This window comes from Balaenoptera musculus, chromosome 16, assembly GCF_009873245.2.
Source record: "Balaenoptera musculus isolate JJ_BM4_2016_0621 chromosome 16, mBalMus1.pri.v3, whole genome shotgun sequence".
Classification (NCBI taxonomy): Eukaryota; Metazoa; Chordata; class Mammalia; order Artiodactyla; family Balaenopteridae; genus Balaenoptera; species Balaenoptera musculus.
The window spans coordinates 69916186-69939875 of NC_045800.1; the positions used below are offsets into that span (position 1 = coordinate 69916186).

Sequence of the window (23690 nt, forward strand, 5' to 3'; positions counted from 1 at the left end):
ACTAGCTCTCATTTCATCATCAATTAAGAGTTTCAAAATATCCAACAATTATAGAAAACACATGTTAAAATGCCTTTAAAATAATCTACTTGTTTTTTTTCTAGTATTACAGAAATAAACAGAACGTAAATTTGTGCCAAAATTTTATAATGATCTGAAGTAAAAAGTCACCCTACTTTTTTCATTGACAATGTGACACTGGATTAAAAAAAAAATAAAAGGTAAATAAAAAATTACCTTCACTGCTGCAGTGACAGCAGCAGTAGCTGCTAAATTTAAACCTTGCCGCCCAAAGTTTACCATAGTCTCATAGCCTCGTTCCTTTGCTTGTACAATATAATCATCAATCTCCTAGAAAAAAAATGAAACCCACAAATATTAATTTTATTTAAAAAGAGTGACAAGAAGCTGAAAACTGGGACTTCTCCCCCTTAACATAATAGTTTCACTCATTTTATAGCATATAGCATGTGATGATATACATTTCTAACAAGTGATTTGTGGAAATAATCTGTATGTCTTACCCTTTCCTTTGAAGAAAGTAGTGGATGAAGGAATTTCCTATATATTAAACTTGCTCCTTTGGTATAGGGAGAGAGCAGCCATATGACAAAAGCAATCTTAAGCTCATAGTACAGGGGGAACCTAACGAGAAAAAATTAGAAAAAAACGCCAGTGAAAATAAAGTGCAGACCATGAGGAAATCGCAAAAAAAATTTTTTACAAGGTTCAGTCACTGGGTTAAGTTTTCACATGTAAAAAGTTGTGATCAGGGAAACAATCATGTTTGCATTGACAAAATCTCATTGACTATACAGATCAGAGCAACCTGACCCCCGGAGTGATTCACACCTTCTAGTACAAGATTGCTCTGTTTAGACAAGCACAGCCAAGCTGCCAAACTGACTGTGGCAGTTCAGAGAGGGCATTAATAGCATTTATAACCAGGATAGTAAGGTACACCCACCCTGTCTGCAGAGCGTAGCTGTCATGGCATTCCCTGGACACACCTCCAAGCACCAGGAGTCACCTTTATAAGCGTCAAGTGTACAGTGTTACCCCATATACACATCTCCTTCCCTTAGAACTCCCAGAAAACGTCCCCTCCGATTTCATTTGGCCAGAACTGCAGCACTTGACAGACCTAAACTGTTCACTTGAAAGGAGAATGGAATTGCCATTGTGGTAACCTGGGAATTAGGGTAATATACCCATGTCCCTTCCCACTTGATTTTTCAGTGCCTTCTCGGTAGGCTGAATACACTTCCTCAAGCAATGACCATGGCTTTAGCCATGTGACCTGCTTTGGGCAACAGAATGTGAGTGTGACATATGTCACATGCAAGGAGACGCTTTAAATGCCCTTTGACTCCCTCACCTCAACACCCCCAACCTCTTGCTTTCAATTTTTGCTTTTGCTTTTTGCCACGAGAACAGCTGCTTCTTCAGCCTTGGTCCTTGAACAAGAAGACACTTAAAACTGAGCTGAGCCCAGCAAAGTTGCAGCCAACCATTTGTCCTCATATAGCTTGAGCAAGAAATGAATGTTTGTTTTTCTAACCCATTGTGCTTTTAGGGTTGTTTGTTGCCACAGCAAAAGTTAACTAATACTTCATGAGGGGACCAGCATCTTGTGGTACGTGAAGTACTAAGATACATGATAAAAAAAAATCTGGGCTCTTCTGATGAGACAGATGGGCAGGGGGCAGTGAGGAATGACTCTTGTGTAGTCTACAAACGGTCTCTGCACAGTGCAGTTACAGAGGAGTTTCTGGACTATCATTGCTCGTGGTAAGCTTTTTCTATGTTGTTCACTTTTTAATAGTGTATATATGCTACATCTGCAATCAGGAAAAAAAAGTAGAAGTCTTTAAAGAGAGAGCATTGAAATTTAAGAGACCTAGCATGGCTTGGAATCTGTGTTCTGCCACTTAAAAACAAACAAACCCTCCCCAAACCCCTACACCAAAACATAACAGGTAAATAAATGAGCTGTGGGACAGAGGCAGGAAGAGAAAGATTGATGCAGATACAGAGAAGTTGATAAATAAAGGCAGGCTGTTAAGAACATTTAAGTCTGATGACTTCCGTTTTTTCCTAGCAATCCAATGTGACCTAGTGTGCTATGAGAATATGATGAGAATAGCAAAGTCAGAAAGACAGTTTAAACAGAGAACAGTAAATGTCTGAAACAGATACAGGAGGGAATGGAAGTAGCCACTGACCAAAAGCAAGTAAAAGGAATGGTGACTTTCAAACTGATACCAATATGAGCAGCTGATTTTTTTCAGCTCAACTGGTAGCCTGGGTAAAGAAGCAAAGAAAAGCAATTGTTGGGCTAATTTAGGATGAAGGTTTGTGCAGCAAAGGCGGTTGAAGATAGTGGCAAGGTAGTAAAAGTTTAAAGAGTTTGAAAGGAGGATTTCTCCAAGTGAGGGAAAGGTGTAGATGGAAATGCACTACTGAAATACAGCACAAGGAGATTCAAGTTGTTCCGTTAAGTATTGCTCCTCAGTAAAATGTTAAATCCTTGAGGATATAAACATGTTTTAATTTTGCCCCACGCTGTTTGGAATAGAGCAGTCAAGGAGCTGGTGCTGGGGGGTGTTTCTGTGTGGATTTGACGTCATCCAGTTTGAATGTTTGTAGATGAGACTTTTAAGGATGGGGAGGGAGCGCTAAAACCAGATGCTGTGGGCTTCAAAAGAGGAGTCGTTTAGGAAGTAATCAAGAAAAAACAGTCTGAAGTCATCATTGTGGAAAAAAGATAATGACAACCAACTTTTCTCTGTTCCAAGGTAGTGGGAGGTGTGTGGGAGATGGGCAGGGAGTGGCATGTGGGGAGAAGGGTGAGCTGCCTTCACCTGGGGGATTTCATAAGGGAAGTAATGTTCTTGTGGGGAAACCAGATGAAGAAAATGATACAATGGATAATTACGTAGATGGATCAAATTCACTCAGTTAACAGCCAGAGCAGGATAAAAACTCAGGACACCTAATAAAGAGTCTATAGTCTGGCCTTTTGTCAACACTAGAACTTACCAAGCAACTGTCTGATCTGCTACTGTTTCAATCACAGTATAGAGAGCAAAGACAATCCAGTACATCATCCATCGAACCTGGAAACAATAAAAATACATATGAAATAATAGACCAAAGTTATTTGCAACTCTGAAAAACTGTATATATCATATATAGTATGTTGGATTAAATGCAGAAGGCGATGGTTTAATTCTCAACAGGTTTTATGCCCGAGTTCCTCACATCACTACATCAGTAGTCTTGGGATATAAGAATCAAAGAATAACAAATCTCTAGGCTTGATACAATATAATGTAGGAACCGAAATGAGAGAATTGAAAAAATAGGACATGTTTTTCTTAACTGGAGGAAAATTCTTTAAAAGATCTTATCTACATGCTTCCTTATGAAGATTACTAGCTATTTAATTATTATACAAATCATATAGTATATGATATGACCACATTTAATCTTTATTAGTCTTTTAAATTTTGCATTCCTTATTTCTCAATATATAGAAACTATTTGGAAACCAAAGAACAATCCTGGGTTTGTTACATCCATAATGCTAGTCACCCACTTTGAAAGTCTAAGGTTAGTGTCTTCTTCCTCTTGCCCTAAATATAAGCCTGTAATCTTTCACATATCCTTTTCCTTCTACTCCAATACCACAAGAGTAGTTGCAATAGACCAAATGTTTGTGTCCCCTCAAAATTCATATGCTGAAATCCTAACCCTGAGTGTGTACTAGAAGGTGGGGCCTTTGGGAGGTTTTTAGGTCATGAGGGTAGTGTCCTCATGAATGTGATTGGTGTCCTTATAAAAGAGACCCCAGAGAGTTCTCTCTGCTCTTCCACCATGTGAGGACATAGCAAGAAGATGGCCACCATAAACCGGGAAGTGGGCCCTCACCAGACATGGGGTCTGCTGGCACTTTGATCTTGGACTTCTCAGCCTCCTAAACTGTGAGAATAAATTTCTGTTGTTTATAAACCACCTAGACTATGGTATTTTTGTTATAGCAGCCTGAAAGAACTAAGACAGTAGTTCAGGACATTTTTACCTCTTGCCTGGAATAGAGCATCCTAAAAGGTCCTCAAGACTCTGGTATCTCTGTACCAATCCTTTTCATGGAATACTGCCATATTAATTTTATTTTGAACTCATTCTCACAAATGAGTGAGAATATACCTTTCCACCTTCCTAAGCACAGAGACTCCCATCTCTCACGTAGGTTGGATTTTCCTTAAGGGTTAAAATGTCTGCTTTTCAACCTAGGTGTCCATCGATAGATGAATGGATAAAGAAGATGTGGTACATATATACAAAGGACTATTACTCAGCCATAAAAAGAAACAAAATTGAGTTATTTGTAGTGAGGTGGATGGACCTAGAGTCTGTCATACAGAGTGAAGTAAGTCAGAAAGAGAAAAACAAATACCGTATGCTAACACATATATATGGAATCTAAAAAAAAAGGTTCTGAAGAACCTAGGGGCAGGACAGGAATAAAGGTGCAAACGTAGAGAATGGACTTGAGGACACAGGGAGGGGGGGAGGATAAGCTGGGACGAAGTGAGAGAGTAGCACTGACATATATACACTACCAAATGTAAAACAGATAGCTAGTGGGAAGCAGCCGCATAGCACAGGGAGATCAGCTTGGTGCTTTGTGACCACCTAGAGGGGTGGGATAGGGAGGGTGGGAGGGAGCGAAACGCAAGAGGGAGGGGATATGGGGATATATGTATACGTATAGCTGATTTCACTGTGTTATACAGCAGAAACTAACACAACATTGTAAAGCAATTATACTCCAATAAAGATGTAAAAAAAAAAAATCTCCGCTTTCTCAATAATATAATAATGGCTAACAATAATACACAAAACCATGCCAACTATAGGCCAGGGACTATACTAAGTGCATCACATATATTAATTCACTTATCCCCACAACAACATTATGAAGTAGAAAACATAATTATATGATTATAAGGAAACAGTGGCAGAGAGAGGTAAAATGACTTATTCAAGCTGCCTGACTCTGGAATTGGTGCTATTAACCAATTTTGCCATGTACAGAAAGAAATGTGAGGAATTGCTGAATGTGAGGTCCAAGAATAACCACTACTTCCCTTGTTCTCATCCCAATAAGATGACAAAAAAACAAAAATTAGGTCTCTATAATTAGCTAGAAAATTGATCTATTTAGTTTTAATACAGATGCTTGTTTGGGTATTCCATAAACAATAAGGAACTATAACTCAGGTAGCTTTAACAGTTTTCTATGTACATGGAGAAATCAATTAATAATAGCCATGAATAACTTTTGAAGCAATGTGTTGTGACATATGCATAATAATTTACCCAAGAGCTTAGAAAATTGCCCGAAGCAAATAGTAGGGCACATTATCTCTATTTAAAATACAACGAAATTGATTTATAAGATTATCATCTCAAATTAAAAAAGAAAGTTAGACCAAATATTCTCTTTAGTTTTTCACTTTTCATGAGTTATCTTAAATCCCTCACTGCTGGCAGTTCCAAGCTTTTGTCCCAATATGGGGATTTTCTTCCAGGGCTAAAATCCTATGTGTTTTTTCTCCCCGCCCCTTTCTATTTAAAGGAAAGTGAGGCTCTCACATGAGTTCATTCATTTAGCTTTTCCAAATCAAACAGTAATTTAGTACTTTTACCGTTCCACTGTATTCACAAGGTTATCCCCTCAAAAAGAAATGAAGAAAAAAACCCCCTGCAAACAAAACAACGCACTTTCATTGAGCTAGAAGGGACCTTGGTGGCGATCAAGTTTTTTGAACTAAATAAGCCTTTATTGAAAAAAATTGTAAAACAATTACAAAAAAACCAGCTCTGGTTGGTCCTCCCCTTCTACCCACTGTCGGACTCTTGAGGAAACGCCAAGAAACCCTACTGCTCCATGGGGCAGAGTTCGAAAATAAGTAACCTGGCAAACTCCTCTCATTTTACTGAGGGCCAAAGTAAGCATGCTGTGCAAGGTCGCCAAGCTGGGAAATGGGCGCAGGAGGGCACAGTCTACTTTGAAGCCTGAACCAGGCAGATTTTCAAACAAGCAGCTGCCATCAGACCAGTCTTTCCAGCTCTCTCTTCCCTCTCTGGTACTCAGCCTGGGGGTTTCAGTGTAAACTTTACCCCCTTCTTTCCTGGGAAAGCGGTGGCTTGAGTTAAACGGTCTCTCTCATAGGAACTTCAGGAAACTTTCAGAAAAATAAATGATTTAAGTCAACACTTGTTATTTTTCATTATTTTATATTTTCATTATTTTACTATTTCACAACCGTCATTATGGTTGTGATCTTCCAAATGGATAACAACGATAAAAAATACCCTACAAATAGTCATAATTTACCTGTTAATAGGGTTGAGTAGAGGTGAAAGGAACTGCACAGATAGCTGATGTTTGGTGATACTCCCTGAAAGACTGCTTCTCAAATAGACTAGAGCTGCTACAGTCCCACAGGTTTCAAAAGCACCTTGGCTTCGGTAAAGTCAAGTGTTAATTCAGTTTTCAAATTTATTTTAAGCCCCACCAAATAAATAAGTACTTTCACGTATATAATGTTTATCTCTAAAAAGAAAAAAATTTATTTAGGTTGTGAGAATACGTAATAATGCCAAAAATAAAAAAAGGGAGAAAAGAAGAAAAAGAAGGCTCTATCTTTTTAGTTAAAAAACAACAACAAACTATATACTCAATAGGGTATTCCTAGACATTTTCCTGAGGTATCGGCTACAATTTTATATAAGCAAAACTCCATGGTTCTAATTTAACTTTAATGAATATATTCTTCGACAATCTGCCCTCATAAACTTATGGATTTTTTTGTTCTCCTCATTAGAAAGATGGACCTTAAATATAGTTGAGTCAAGGTAATAATTAAATGAATTCAGTGAGTGTGTGTTACTCATGGGAGCAAGCACAAAGAAAGTTAACCTTGAAAAGATATTGCTTTCTGTTTTCTATTAATGGTTGGGATTTTATACCAAATGATTACTCAGCAAAGCTTTCATTAAAACTATACCTCGAGGCTGCTCAGACTACTGTTTAAGGTCTAGCCCAAAGGAAATAACAGAAAGAAGTCAAGGAGAGAAAGAAAAGAAGGAAGGAAGGAAGGAAGGAAGGAAGGAAGGAGGGAAGGAGGGAGGGAGGAAGGGAGGGAGGGAGAAAAGGAAGGAAGAAAGAAAAAAAAGCAAGTCACAAAATTAGAATTATAAATATGTGGAGATAAAATATTCTTTAGATCAACAGAAAACATCAATAACAAAATGCAATATTAAAACAAAAAACTAGTAGGAAAACAATCACATTGATAATCTTATGATTGTATATAACCAAATATAATAGAAATAAGTGTCATTAAAATGTTATGCAAATAAAAGACTGTAACTTAACAGTTAACTGTAATAAAACACAATCTACCTTTAAAATTACTGGAAAAAAAATTTATGATCTTAAGAAAGTGGGAACAAATACTATTTCTTTCCAGTTCAGAAACAATTGGTAAAATCAACAAAACTGTTGTTTAGATATCTTCATGAGAACAATGAGTAATAAGAAAGCTACTCAACTTTTTCTTAAAATTCTCTTTGATTCCAGGGAATTGAATGATCCAGCAAGGTGGAGCTTATACCTGTAAGCACTAAGATGGACACACACACACATCCTACTTTTGATTAATCTTTCATATCAAACATAATTTAGACTATTCCTAAGGACTCAGGTGGGATCATCATATATAATACTCATTGACACAACTGTAGCAAACCCTACCTACTTCACATCATGGGAATAGAAACAGGAATATAACAGCTTCTGTCCTCAAGGAGTTAACATTTTACTGGGGAGAAAAGCAGGTAAATAACAGTGATTTTAAAAATGTTCTTCTGTTTTTACATTAGATGCCCTAGTTCCCAGTATGAGTCAAGAGCACAAGAGTCTGAGGAAAGCTTATTAAAGGGACTATTTATAAAGTTGTGGGTGAGGTTCAGGAAAACCAACAAAGGATAGTAGTTCACCCTTGAGCTAGCGACAGCAGGAACTGACGTTATCCCCTTGGTGTGAAGAAGGGAGGACAGGGAAAGGTTTCATGGGATCCAGACAGGGTAACCGTAGGGGAGAGCTGTAGCCTCAGGTAGAGAGTCACAGCCAACCTGTGGTGGTGGGGAGGAAGCAGGGAGACCAGTACTCTGACTTCATGCTCACCCTGCCTTCTGATCTTCTGCAGGAGCCTCTCATGAGCCAAACCCAAAGGGAAGTCAGACATAATGTAGCCTGTAAGGATCGGCCTCCTGGGCCCTAAGTGAGGCAGAGCAAGGTGGAGTGTGGGGAAGAAACTCCCCTGGAGGGGCAGGTGGTAGGTCCCAGCGCTATTCAGCCTGTCAGCTCTTGGAAACATATCAGGAATCAAAGTCATTTCTCACCCCTTCCACAGACACCTCCCCAGTGCAGATGACCATCATCTCCTGTCTGGATTATTCTTATAGTGTCCTAACTGATGACTCTGTTTTGGGTCTTTTGCACACATCACTGAGTGTCTCCTTAATGAGCAGGTCATTCCTTTGCTCAAACCCCTCCGATGGCCCCCGTCAGAATTCTTACCTCAGCCTCCAAGGCCCTGTGGATCTGGCACCAGCTGCCTCTCTGGCCTCATCTTCTCCTCTTCCTCCTTCCCCTGTTCTGCTCCAGTCACATTGGCCCTTTACTGTCCTTCCTGTGTACGGTAATGTTCCTGCCTCAGGGCCTTAGTACATGCTATTTCCTTGTTGAAATGCTCTTCCCTCAGTTATCCATGTGGACAGCTTTCTCACTTGCTTCAGGTCTCTGCTCAAATATTTATCCGAGAGGCCTTTCCTGACCACTTGTTTAAAATAACAATGTCGTTCTAACTCCCTTATCATGACTTATTTTTCTCTTTAGCACATATCACATATCATAGACACAGCTAACAAATATTCAATTTTTTTCCTGCCTTTCCTTAGTAGAATGTAAACTCCAAGAGGACAAAGACTTTCATTTTTTTCACTACTAAATCCTCTGTGCCTGCAGAGAAGGTGCTCAATAAACATATGAATTGTTGCATGAATATGGGGCTGCACAGAGCTTAGTGTGCTCCTTTACATCAGGACTGCAAAAGGCTGGACAGTAGACAAGAGGTAAAGACATGACAATTAAATATAGAGGAGTCTTTTAAGAGACCTGGTTTAAAAAGAAAAAAAGGGGAAATAAAAAATAGCATGAGGCAAAAGGAAAGCATGTGTACAGCCTCAAGGACTGAATATTTTACTGGAGAGATAATGAGATTCAAATTATGAGAAAGCAGGAATACTTAATGGAACAAGATCTTGAATGAGACAGACAAGAATAATATTAGAAAGAAGAGTGGGATCAAGAAAGAAGCAGGGGGACTTCCCTGGTGGCACAGTGGGTAAGACTCCACACTCCCAATGCAGGGGACCCAGGTTCGATCCCTGGTCAGGGAACTAGATCCCACGTGCATGCCACAACTAAGCGTTTGCACGCCACAACTAAGAAGCCCACGTGCCACAACTAAGACCCGGCACAACCAACCAACCAACCAAATAAATAAATAAGTAAATAAATAAATAAATGTTTAAAAAAAAAAAAGAAAAGAAAGAAGTAGGGATGCATCTTCCTCTGGGATAGAAGGAAAAGAAGAGTGGCCATGTTGGGAAGAGGGCTGAAGTGGTTCATAGTTGAGGACCTCTATCTTTACTCTTCAGTAGGAGGGCAGGTCATCTTTTAAAGCTGGAGATTGGTGGGAAGGAGAGTGGACTTGAAAAGAGTAGTAAAGGTTTTTAAAAGTTGTCTATATGGATGGAAAAAGGACCTGCCTAGTGTAGAGATGGAATAGGTTATGTGACCAAGGATGCTCTCCACTGCTCTGGGTGTCAGAGCTAGGGGGCTGCAAAGAAAGGTCTAGGATGGTGAAACAAGACAGGGGTGGAGGTGACAGCTTGCTGTCCATAAAAAGACAGAATAACGGAGTGGCGGCTGGGGAGTGGCCCAGGAGGGCCTGTGCTTCTCAGCCTAACCTCTGAGGGAGGAAGGGCCATGTGTCCTGTTCTCGCTGAACAGAATCGTAGCTGAGGCTTTTGAGTAGGGCTGGGTCTCCCCCACAGGCTCTCTCCCTTCCTGCGGCTGGGAGGGCAGGGGGCAGAGCAACCTTGGAATCTATTTGTTCAAGATGGGCAGGGCCCTAGTTCTTCTTACACGGTTGCTTGAGAAGCATTTCTTGCTGAAGTCAACACTAACCTGGACGGTCATGTGAGAGAAAAACATCTCTGTATTCCCTCAGCCATTGCATTTTTTTCCCACATTTTGTAATTACAGCAGCTTAGCCTACCCTAATATAAAAGGCTATCCTCTAATCTCTATGGAGAGTGAGAGAGCAAGGCCATAGTAGCCATGGTTCCAGAACTAGGTGGACATTGGTCACAGTGCCATTGGCTGCCATCTGTGACATAGCTAATGCCCTGGTTGGCAGTGATGGGTGCTACTACCACAGTGATCTGGAAATGGAGAAGAGGACTATCCTTTTAAGAAACTCTGGCTGAGATATCCCCAGGGGACTCTCAGAAGTATTGGGGAAGAAACTGGAGGATAGGCAAGATTGATATTCTCATGCAGCAGACTGGGGCAGAGCCAGAGAAATACTATTACAAATTACTATTGTGATCCTTTGGCAAGTGTGGCTTCTATCTGGGTGAATTTGTTATCATCTGTATTGTCAGTATATGTGACTTAAGGCAATCCCCTGCTACTTTCAGTAGGCCAAGGAATCAGATAAATAAGCTTGTTAGAAATATGCATAAAGTTTAAAGTCATTATATTCTAAGTGGTAGGCCAAGATATCCAAAAAATAAAATGCATAGAAGTCTGTGGGAAGACTACATGAAAAAAGTTGTTCAATGGTCTATTTTGCCTACTTTGCTTTGTTTTCTTTCCCAGGAGTATACCTAATGCCTACTACAGTACCTGGTACAAAATAAACGCTCAAAAATATTTATTTAAAGAATTAGTGACCTGGGCTAACTTATAAGCAAGAATATAATTTCCATTTTCCCTAATTATTTGGTAATAAAGTTCTTTTGAAGTGGTCACAATGAAATGGCAATCATTTATCAATTTTGGGACACTTTATCCACTATATGTTTCATGACTACAAAAATGTGATGAATGTTTTAATTAAAAATACAATATTTATAAATAAAAGATTACTCAAATAGAATGTTAAAATCATTTAAATATCAAAATGAATTTATTTTCTAAGAAAATATACTCCTGTAATTAGGCAAGTTCTTCTGAAAATTATGGAGTCAACTGTGAAATAAAACCATAGTACCTAAAATCACATTCTGGTTTACATACTGCATGGATCAGATTAACCTACTTAACAGGCCAGCACTTGCTTTATTACTCAAAATCCATAAGGCCTTTATAAAGACTTAGCATTTCGGAAACCCAGACAGTCATGTGATCGTGTTCTTGCTTTACTCTCTGAAAGGAATTAGGATAGTTTAAGCCTGAGTGAATACTGTAAAATGAACGTACTCATAGGCTAAATTTACTATCAAAAGACCATGCTCCATTTAATAGATATGCATTTACCTACCCCTGATGCCAAAAGAAAAGTAGGTCTCATTTCATGGGTTTTAAACATTTTTCAACAAAACAAGTTTTTATGATTTAACATTCTTAGGCAAAATTTTTAATGAAATTGATTTAGATCCCAGGACAAACAATAAAGCAAACAAAAAGTGAACTGTGACTGTAAAATAATCCTCATGATTTCCATCACAGAAGTTGAGACCAATGCACAGGCATATTTATATACGGGAATATCATGTTCTGGTGGGAGGCTCATTGCTATAGATTTGCAAGAGTTATGGAATAGTGGTTAGGGCATATTCATTAAAAAGCATTTTTCTTAAATTGTATCTTTATATGTTATTCTTCCTATGCTATGAGCATTGTGATATTATGATAGCAATGATATTAACAATGATGTACGTTAAGTCAGCGGTCCCCAACCTTTTTGGCGCCAGGGACCGGTTTTGTGGAAGACAATTTTTCCACGGACGGGGGTGGGGGATGGTTCAGGCGGTAAGGCGAGCGATGGGGAGCCATGGGGAGCGGCATATGAAGCTTCGCTCGCTCACCCGCCGCTCACCTCCTGCTGTGCGGCCGGGTTCCTAACAGGCCGTGGACCGGTACCGGTCTGCTGCCCGGGGGTTGGGGACCCCTGTGTTAAAAGATATAACTGTACTAAATGATACTTGCACAATGAAAAAAAAGGGTGATATATTAATTTGACAAATATTACTCAGGGCCTATTACAAACAAAACCTGTTGACATGAAATAGTCATAAACCCGGATGTCAAGGCATTCCTACCCCCAAGAAGCTTTCATGGGAGGGATGAGTAAAATAAGACATATAAAAGGATAATAATAAGTGATTGCCAGCACTTGTGTGTTGGATCCAGCATATAACTACTAATATTTTTAATATATTATATATAATTCATTTGCCTTGTATGAATGAAATTTCTTCATTTCCAAAGGAAAGCCTTCTCTAACTGCCTCTACCCCCCTCCAAAGGTCATATATAATTTTTGTGCATGCTACTTTCTCTTTGTGGTGTATCTGTGAAACGGTTTGTATAACATCTGTCTCTGCTTTTTGACTCTAACAACCAATGGGGCCTGAAATTGTCTTGTTCATCATCATGTTCCCAGGACCTAGCACCCCTGTGCCTAGTAAAGCAAACACAGGGGGAGCCTTTTACTTAACAGTTTCTTAATTTTAAGATCTGAATTGATGTAAGATTCAAACAGGTAACTCTGGACTGCAAACAGCAATTTATAACATACAGCGTAGTCTATTTTGTCAAAGTTGTTTTCAAAGTTTTCAGAGATTAAACAACTTTCCAATGCCTCTTAATTTCAGATTCTTTGAATCATAAAGCAATTAATGCTGGTTTTTAAGAAAAAATGAAAAATTACACATGCCTAATGATTTCAATTATAACCACACTAAGTAATTCCAGGGCATAAAATGCTAAAATATGCTTCACTGGAAAAAAATATCCTTGCTGAGTCTGAAAAGAAATAAACACTGCTGAATTTCAGACCACCCAAAGAGAACTTTATTTTCTGACCATTATTAGTTATTCCCTCAAGTCAGTTCACCCAAAACACTCATTCTGTACCACATTTCAGAGACAACAGACAGATCTTCTAACAGAGATTTCTTTAGAAACAGTAACGAATTGAAAAGATTTCTCCTGTTTCACTAACATTATGCAATAATTTGGTTACTTCATAATGATTTTTCCCCATTAAAAACAAAGGAACAAAATGTGAGAAATCAAATAGAAAAACTCCCTCTTTTATTCAACCCAGATGGCTCGATTATGGGATTTTTCCCAGAGCTGTGCTAAGTTAGAAGCATGCTTGAAAATAAGCTAGTTGAATTTCAATCCACAGTGAATAGAGACCTTGGTTGAAATAGTTTTTTTTCTTTTTTCTTTAAAAACAGGGAGCATGCGTTGGAGGTGAATATGTTAAGACTAGGATTAATTTGGACTTCCTTGACTTTGGGGTACTTCTTCCCCCACTGCCCCACTGTCTTAACTTTATAGCTTTCCAGGACTTGGATGTTTGGGAGTCGGTTATACTTTCAGATGCTGAACTTGCAGCAACATGGTTTACCTGCAGTTTCCAGACGTCACTGCCAAAGACCTCACAGAATATCCTGTTGTTTTGAGGAAGAAAGCCTCACATTATACAGATGTATCTGGTGTTAAAATCAATTAAAATGGGGCAGACTGTAACTAGAAATGGATACTCTTTCACAAGACTGCCTTGGTCTTCCTCAATGTTCTTGAATCACAGAAGCCCCATGTATCTCATCCCTCACTTCAGTAGTTTGAGAAACTTGAGAGAAGGGAAAAAGTGCAAAAATGTTTAAAAACTAGATGATAATTAATTTAAAAGGGGTGTTGAAAAGAAGGTGTAAAAAGCAGGAATTGCTTACAGGAACTGTTCCCGGGAGCAGAATTTAGGAAGGAATGACCTCTTAGTCCAAAATAACTCTCTGCATCCACACTGGCTGAGAATTTGCACTTCACTTTTTGTATTATTTAAAGTCCTACTGATTTATGTGGGATAATAAATATCTAACAGAGACACCGTTCCACTTTTGATAGAACCACACAATTTCTCAGGATTTTAGCCTGGGACAGAGCCTATCCAGACAGAGAGGAGTAAACGGGGCTCAATGGCCATCCTAATTGTCATGTTTCCATGCTAGATTGTCCTCCTACCTTCTTTATTCCCTTAGTGTTCCCAGAGTCTTGGCCCATTACATTTCCTATTTGAGGCATTCCCAAGGGCTGGCACCACTTCTTAGGCACCTAGGTCCTCCATTTCCTCATGCATCTTCACATGGTCAATTCCACCTTGCTATTTCAACAAGTGAACTAACCTAGCCACTAAAAGGTATGCTCTTTTCTCCAGGTGCCCGGCAGGACTATGACTGACACAGTAAATGAAAATTTTCCTTCTTTAGGTAAGATACCACTTTCTATATACAAGTTGTAGCTTTATGTTATAGGCTCAACAGCATGCTTTAACATACAATAACCATTCAAACAGTAAGAGCCAGCCTTTATACCACATGGGAAAACAGCATCTTCTCGAGAAGCAAAGACTGGTAAAAAAAAAACCAAAAGCTCCAGGAAGAATAAATCTGTCATGACTGAAAGTCAGTCTGTGTTATCAAATTACTTTCCTTCAAAAGCATGTGCAGCCAGCCTCACACAGAGAACTGAGGTTCACATTTGGGTGAATGGAGAGAGAGGCAAGTTACAGAGCACTGGATACTTGGGGTAAGGAAGGGATGGATGTGTGCCAGAGTGCAGGACAGTATGAAGACCCCAAGTAAACACAGTGAGAGGAAGAAAAAAGTGGGAGGAAAGGTACGGGAAGAAAGGTGGATGAGTCTCAAGAAAAACTTCACTGATGTAGAAATTTTGTGTATGGCCAGCCCTACTACATGGAAACTAGGAGAAAGTCCAACTCAATATCCTTACCCCCTTAATAGTATTATACGGTTAATTTTGTTAAAATATTATTTTTCTATGATATACTCCAAGTTGCTAGTCCATTTACATACAGATGTTTTCTAAAACAAACTATTTGTTATTTCGTGCCCATCTGCCTACATAAACTTACACTAAAAAAAGCACAACGTGGTAATTATTCACTTTTCACAATACAATAAGATACCTCTTAATCAATGCTTTTCGATTTGGCTGTGGATACGAATTACTTGGGGATTAAAAAAAATTATGTAGATTCCTAGGCCCCATCATCACGTGCAGAGAGAGGGCAGCTAGGTGTTTAAAAGGCAAGCTCCGTAAGTTTTTAATATGTAAGCAGACTTGAGAACATGCACAAAATCCTTGCTACCTGAAATGCGGTCTACAGGCCGGTAGTATTGGCATCATCTGGGCACCTGCTGGAAATGCAGACTCTCAAGCCCAGGCCAGAACTACTAAATTAGAATCTGCATTTTAACAAGATCCCAGGGGGATTCCAATGCTCCTCAAAGTTTGAGAAGCACTGCAGTGGGGGGCTGCTCTGTGGTTTTTCTGAAAATATCACTTAGAAGGAGGTGGTATCATTCATGAAAAGAATGTATAAGAAGAGCCTTGGGTTTGGAGAAAAGATGAACTCAGTTTTGCATGATAATTTGTTAGATGTAAACAGTTAAAATGTACCCTTCTTTCATAACACTATTTAGGCACATCATCATTAAAAAAAAAAAAAAAAACTGAAAAAAATAGAAGGAACTGAGTCTTTAGCCTACTTCTCAGAGGCATTGTTTATGGCTATCAGCTGAACAGACAAAAGCTTTGAGTAAACTACCCAGGGAAGGGCAGCCTACAGGCTCTTCTACCCAGAAGTTCCATGTGGAATGTCCCTGTTGTCTACTCATCCTAAGAGCCTGGAGCTATCTGGACACTGACCACTCGATGGAAACTCTCTCTCTCCCCAAGGTGGAAGTGCCCTTAGATTCTTCTCCTTAGGAGTAAATCTAAATCTGCCTTCTACAGAGAGAAAGTAAGAACATTGATGAGTAGGCTGAAATTATAGTCAAACAACATGTCATTGGCAAAAACGTCCTTAATTGGTTCTAATAATTTATTCTGATAATCTTCTTAAGAAGACTATAACATAATAAAACTGAATTGTTAGATCTTCACTTAAAAGATGCTATTGAAAACCTTTGGAAGTTAATATAATATTTTAAAATAAAATTATTCAACTCAACCTACTTCTGTGACTTTTCAAGACCTTTTGATGAATTTTTCCATTTTACCTGCAGAGGTTTGGATCTGTGGTTTAAAAAAAAAAAGGAATCAGTCTATATTTATCCTGATACACAAGAGACAGACAAAATTTCATATATTTGTATAATTCAATATATTTTAAATTTTTACAGTTTTTCAAAAGAACTTCATCTTTTTACAATCTATTACATTTCTGAAGTAACATCTCTCTCATGAGCTTTTAAAATTACATGAGGTTTTCTGAAAGATTTTATTTTTCTTACTTAGCTAAAATCTTCAGGAACAACTCTAGCTTTTATATTTTTAGGAGGACTTTTCACGGCTGACAATCTGATTATTACAGCTGTAGTTGGTGAAGCACTATATTACTAAAATTACATAATGGCAAGATGATGTACATAACTGAACATTCCAAAGGTAGATCCTGGTGTTGAGTAAAAGAGGAAACTTCTCTGTTTAAATAGTGTAAACTTTAGCTGAAAAGGAAAAAACTAAAGAAGAGGTATATCTTACATTATTAGAAAACATTCCATTTTTATTTACTTATTTTTTAAAATTAATTTTTATTGGGGTATAGTTGCTTTACAACGTTGTGTTAGCTTCTACTTCACAGCAAAATGAATCAGCCATACATATACATATATCCCCTCCACTTAGGACACTACAGTGCATTAAGTAGAGTTCCCTGTGCTACAGTATGTTCCCATCAGTTGTCTATTTTATACATAGCATCAATAGTGTATATGTGTCAATCCCAATCTCCCAATTCCTCCCATTCCACCCCTTTCCCCCTTCATATCCGTACATTTGTTTTTTATATCTGTGTCTCTATTTCTGCTTGGCAGTTAAGGTCATCTATACCATTTTTCTAGATTCTACATATATGTGTTAATACATGATATTTGTTTTTCTCTTTCTGACTTACTTCACTCTGTATGACACTCTCTAGGTCCAAAAAAATTTTTTTCTTTTTTAAAATTTTATTTATTTATTTATTTATGGCTGTGTTGGGTCTTCGTTTCTGTGCGAGTGCCTTCTCCAGTTGTGGCAAGCGGGGGCCACTCTTCATCGCGGTGCGCGGGCCTCTCATTATCGCGGCCTCTCTTGTTGCGGAGCACAGGCTCCAGACGCGCAGACTCAGTAATTGTGGCTCACGGGCCTAGTTGCTCCGCAGCATGTGGTATCTTCCCAGACCAGGGCTCGAACCTGTGTCCCCTGCATTGGCAGGCAGATTCTCAACCACTGCGCCACCAGGGAAGCCCCCCAAAAAAATTTATTCTAAAATTTTAGAAAGAACTATGTTATGCATTCATTTAAAGCCCTCCATTATACAGTCTTAATTTTCGGTCACTTAAGTTTAGCATTGCTTGCTTAAACCCTTTCTTGTTTATTTTGTCAATCCTTTTTCTACTCTTCTCCATACCTTAAGCTATTTCAAGTGTTTATCTTACTAGACTCATTGAAGGGAACAACTCTTAGATATTGTAATTCTCTTGGTTTTGTTTTTATTTTTATTTCTGCTTTTTTATTGCTTTATCATCCTACTTTCTTTACAGATTCCTTTAATTCTGATATTCTTCTTGCTTTGTGAGTTGAATGTTTTATTATTCTTCCCTCCTGTTCAAAATAAAGGCGTTTAAAGCTATTACATTCAAGAACATAAATTGTAATATGTATTACTGTCATTTTTATTTTTGAATTCGTCTAGTACTGCACTTTTGAACTTCTCTTGTACTCGTTATTTCTCCCTTTTGGAACTTATTGGGGGTTTTCTTCAAAGTAATGAGGTAATGGTTTCTGAACAGATACGGGGGAGGCAGAACATTGGCTGCCTCTGAACACAGTTCTCCTGCAGAGAAGGTGGTGGCAGTTGAGTTTTTTGGTTGCTGTAGCTTTTATGATTTTAAGCTGTTCCATCACTAGGGATTAGGGTGGAGGTGGCTAGGTCTCCCTCCAATTTATTGCTTAACAACATTTCCTTTAATGGAAACAATGGTTTCTGTCCCTGTTTTTAAAAATCTGTTGCCATTGGCACTACAGTTAGTAAAATTCTTCCTAGATATTAGCAAAAGCCTGACTTAGCCTGTTAGGTTTAAACGTTACCATGAGAATTTTTTTCTTTCCGTAGGTTTTGCAAAGCATTTGCATTGGAAGATAGAAAAGGACAAGACAGCTGTGGTTGGCTAGCTCCACCTTAGTGTGAAAATTGTTGGAATGCTTTCAATTTACTTCCTAAAGGTCAAGGGGTACTCTAATTCATATTTTTACATTTTAGCTGATTTTTTTTTTTTTTTGGCCAACCAGGGATCGAACCCGGGCCCCCAGCACTGGAAGCACAGAGTCCTAACCACTGGACTGCCAGGGAATTCCCCACATTTTAAAATTTTAGAAGGAACTGTGTTAGGCTTTCATTTAACACCCCCCAATTATATAACCTTAATTCAAATTTAACACTTGTTTCCTAAAGTGGATCCACTGTAATGATCCTAAGATGATCATGAAGAAATTGCTTTTAGAAGACATAAGAGTATAAGTCACTTGATAATTATAACAGCATCAATTACTGCAAGCAGCGAAGTTACATACTAACATGCACTATGTATAAAATAAGTAAACCCAACAGAAAAAACTTAAGTTTACAAAGCATACTCATCACCTACTTTAAGTAAATGTAAGTTGATTTAATGATAGTTCATTAAAGAATAATGAACTATCCCAAGTGATTTTTTTAACTGTCTCAAGTGGAAACTGTGATTTTATCACAACTTGATTTGTGAACAACTATAACTCAAAACAACATACACATGTATTCATTGCATGTCAGCTAAAATTGAATTTTAAAATTGTCAAGGATTGAAAAAATGATAATCTGTATTACTACTTTAAACCTATGTCCTATGCGAACACATTTTAAAAACCAATGTTAATGGTAAAACAAGTCTTATTTGATATTACAGTATAAATCAACCACAAGTATACCACTCACAAAGTCAATGTGGAAATATGGGTAAAGATAGTAGAATGAATACACACATTTAATTGCATTCCCCACCACAAATCTCTTTAAAGCAACAGTAAAGTGATTTTTCAAAAACACTTAAGTCCAGAAAAATATAGAAGAGAAGAGAGCACCAACATTTTTGGACCCAAGAAGGAAATGGTTGAGTAGTAACTGACTCAGGAGACCTGAGAAAACTGAATAATAAGTGGACAGTGGGAAAAGCTGACAAGCAACCCAACTTTACACTGCAGAGCTTCCAAAAGGCTCAAAAATTGGTAACACAATTCTTGGCAAAAAAGGCAAAAGAAGGATGGCTGTAAGGATACCTGTAAGGAGCAGGTAGGCCCCTAGATGTCCTCCCACTTCAGCTGTGTGGTGATGCCCCTCCCTCCCCTAGCAGGACCCTGAGGCTTATTCTCTGGAAAGGGTGAATCAGAGGATAGCTGGATTTGCAAATCTCTGGCACAGTTGAGAGTAGGGCTAATAGGGATTAAGTAAAAGTTTATAAAATATTGAGGGCCCCCAACCCTTATTTTCCCACCAGAATTGCAGCAACCAAGTACCTTCCAGAATGGAAGAGTCTTCTCTGAAGAATCTGCCTGGCACAAAAGAAAACACCTAAAGATATAGACATTGATAATTTTTTAAGGAAATGATTGTTATGGGTTGAGATGTGTCCCCCAGAAAGATATGTTGAAGTCTGTTATAGACTGAATTCTGTCCCCCTAAAATTCACATGTTGAAGCCCTAACCCCCAGAGTAACTGTATTTGGAGATAGGAACTTTAAGGAGGTGATTAATATTAAATGAGGTTGTAAGAATGGAGCCTTAATTCAATAGAACTAGTGTCCTTATAAGAAAAGTAAGAGACACCAGAGATACCTCTCTCCATGCATGCACAGAGGAAAGGTCATAGGAGGACACAGAGAGAAGGTCTATAAGCTTCCTTGAGGCGTCACCAAAAACCAACCCTGATGGCACCTTAATCTTGGATTTGCAGCCTACAGAACTGTGAGAAAATAAATTTATGTTGTTGAAGCTATTCGGTGTGTAGCATTTAGTTATGGTAGCCTGAGAAGACTAATACAAAGTTCTAACCCTCAGCATGTGACCTCATTTGGAAATAGGGTCACTGAAGATATAGTTAGTTAGGATGAGGTCATACTGGGGTATGGTAGGCCCTTAACCCAATATGACTGGTGTCCTTAAAAGAGGAAGAAGAGAGACTCAGAGGCAAAGACACAGGAGGGGAGAACATCATATAATAGAGGCAGAGACTGAAGTGGAGCAGCTGAAAGATAAGGAACACCAAGGATTGTTGGCAACCACCAGAAGCTAGAAACAGGCAAGAAAGGATTCTCAACAGGTTTCAGAGGGAATGTGGCTCTGTCCACATCTAGTCACCAGAACGGTGAGACAATACACTTGTATTGTTTTAAGACACTCAGTTTGTGGCACTTCCTTATGGCAGGCCTAGGAACAAATTTAATTGCCTAGTCAGATCACCCTGTAGTGAAGATCACATTCAGCAAGCCTCTTCATGGGTACAGGACTTCGAATCAGCTATTCATTATAATACTCAAATATGAGCAGAGAACCAAGGATCATCCAACATTTGAGAAAATCATATATGAAAAAGAGAGATTGAAACAAACAAAAAAACCAGAATTCAAAGGACAGAGACTGTAGAAAGAACATGTCTAAAAAGAAATCATTCATATCCTCAGACAAAAAGGAAGCTATTTTAAACAAAATAAGAATAGGGTGCTATCGAAAAAGGGAACATTCAGAGAATAAAAGGAGCTCTTAGAAATTAAACACATAAGAGAAGATAAAATTGAGGAACTGTATCATAAAATAGAGCAAAAAAGAAAAAGATAGGAAAGAGAAGAAAAAAAGATCAGAAAATTAGAGAATCAGTCCAAATGGCTTTCTAGCTGAATAAAAGGAATCCCAGATAGAACAAATAGTGAAAAAGAAGTGGAGAAAATCATAAAGAAATAATTTTAACCAAATTTCCCAGAGCTGAAAAACAAAGGATTCCCAGATTAAAAGAGACTACTGAGGGTTTAGCAAAATTGATTATAATTGGCTCACACCGAGGCATGTCATCATGAAATTTTAAAACAATGGGGACATAGAAAAGATTCCACAAGCAGGTAAGAATCAGAATGCCTTCAGACGTCTGCACAGCAACACAAGAAGCTGAAAGACAAAATTCTGAAGGAAAATTATTTCCAGCCTATCATCTCAAAAAAAATCTACCTCTCAAAAAGCCTTCTTGGGAAGAAGGCATTGCATCAAAATGAGGAAGTAAAATAAGAAAGAGGAAAACAGGAGATTAAGAAATCTGAAGATCTAAGACAAGAGCCAGTCCAGAATATCTAATGGATGAGAATGCACTGAGAAGAAATTCACACAACTGTCACAGAGTTTGGGTCTAAATTTGCAATGAGAACAGAGGATACCAAAGAAGTGAACAAAACAAAACAAAAAAAACAAGACAATGTATAATACCAGGGAAAACAAACTATTGGGCAGAAAAAGAATGGTCATGGTAGGATACTATAGGGATCAGATGCAAATAGTGTTTACATCGTGAAAAATCTTATATAACAGGTACTGATTTAAATGCTTTGTGTTCATTAACTCATATAATCCTCACAACCACCTGAGGAGGTAAGTACTACTACTGTTCTCATTTTCCAGATAAGGAAATTGAGGCAAAATAATAACTTGTTCAGGGACTTCCCTGGTGGTCCAGTGGTTAAGAATCCACCTTCCAATGCAGGGGATGTGGGTTCAATCCCTGGTCGGGGAACTGAGATCCCACATGACGTGGATCAACTAAGCCCGTGTGCTCTAGAGCCCGTGTGCAACAACTACTGAGCCTGTGTGCTCTGGAGCCTGCTCGCCACAACTAGAGAGAAGCCCGCGTGCTGCAACGAAGATCCCGCATGCCGCGACTAAGACCCAATACAGCCAAATAAATAAATAAATAAATAAATAAATAAATAATAACTTGTTTAAAGATACAGCTAGTAAGGGATAGGGCCAAGATGATAAGACAAGCAGCCTGGTTCTAGATGGTTCTTTATATTCTATTGCTTCTTTCTAACTTAGCCTCAATAATGTAAAGACTGAATACTGATCCAACCCAAATTACACCCTAATGACACTGGGAGGCTACAGGTAAATTATTCAAGTATACAGTGACATTGGGTAACTACTAAATCATCTTTAATAGAAGGAAGCCAACTGACGAGATCCCTCTGAAAAATTAAGAAGCAGCAATATGAGCATGTATTTAGATGTGGAAATAAATACTAAAGGATCCGGATAAAAGAATTGAAAGTAGTTGCCTCTAGAGTTAGAAATAGGGATGAGGAGGGTGGGGAACTGTTGTTTTTCATAATAAGCCTTGGATAGCTGTTTGATTTAAAAATTATAAATAAGTACAGCTTTGATAAAAGCAAAAACTAAGTTAAAAGTAGATCAGAAAAGAAAATAAACAGATAGGAATGTGGCCTGACAAAACTAATTTTCAAAAAATTAAAAAAAAATTCCCCTTTAATCAATGAGTTAATCTTTACACTTCCCAAATTATTAAAACCTTTCAATCAAATGAGTATTTTTAATCCAAAATATGAAAAGATGCCTGGGGAGCACTTTTGACAATAAAGAAAAGTTCTTTACTATGTTTTTTCACTATGTTTTTTCCCTTATAACTAATAGACAAACTTCTATCTAGTACACAGAATTAGTAGACAACTTCAGATTTTACCAACTGACAAGAACTGTAGAACTAGCATGTAGCATATTTGTTCACTTTCATATCACCCAAATATTCAGTCACAAATTAGGTCACTTTCAAAAGCCAAGTCAACAGTGTTTTAGAGGGCCTTTAAAAAAGTAATCTCCCAGAGTTTTCCCTGTTCTTTGTTCTTGCTCATAGTAAATCTCAGGACCAAATGTCTGATTTTGATTTGTAAGTGCTATTAGCCAGTCTTTTTCATTGCCACTTTCTCCAACATTCTTAGAATAAGAACACTGTTTTCCTAGAAAAGCGACAGCAATTATACACGACTTGGAAGTAAACACTCTATTTTCAAGTCGTGAGACGGTATAAGCTTGAAAAAATTTGCAAAACCATTCTAATTCTTCAGTGAGTTTACATTTCAATTACTGCAAGACTGAAAGACTTTAAGTAGGCCATATCAGCCACACTATACAGGAAATTATATCCTAGGAA

The 23690-nt window shown here is 38.2% G+C and overlaps 1 protein-coding gene across 4 annotated transcripts in view; it reads right to left on the bottom strand.

The window, feature by feature from the left end:
* REEP3 (receptor accessory protein 3) overlaps positions 1–23690 on the bottom strand; it is a 97821-nt gene that overhangs the window by 20276 nt on the left and 53855 nt on the right. For 3 of the 4 annotated variants that reach the window (XM_036829666.1, XM_036829665.1, XM_036829667.1), the window contains exons 3-5: positions 3043–3119; positions 525–645; positions 238–351 (exon numbers count right to left, since the gene is read on the bottom strand). In XM_036829666.1, coding sequence (XP_036685561.1) covers positions 238–351; positions 525–645; positions 3043–3119 — 312 coding nt within the window. Of the gene's footprint in view, positions 1–237; positions 352–524; positions 646–3042; positions 3120–16413; positions 16483–23690 lie in introns of those variants that run through there. The other variant, XM_036829668.1, reaches the window with a different exon arrangement.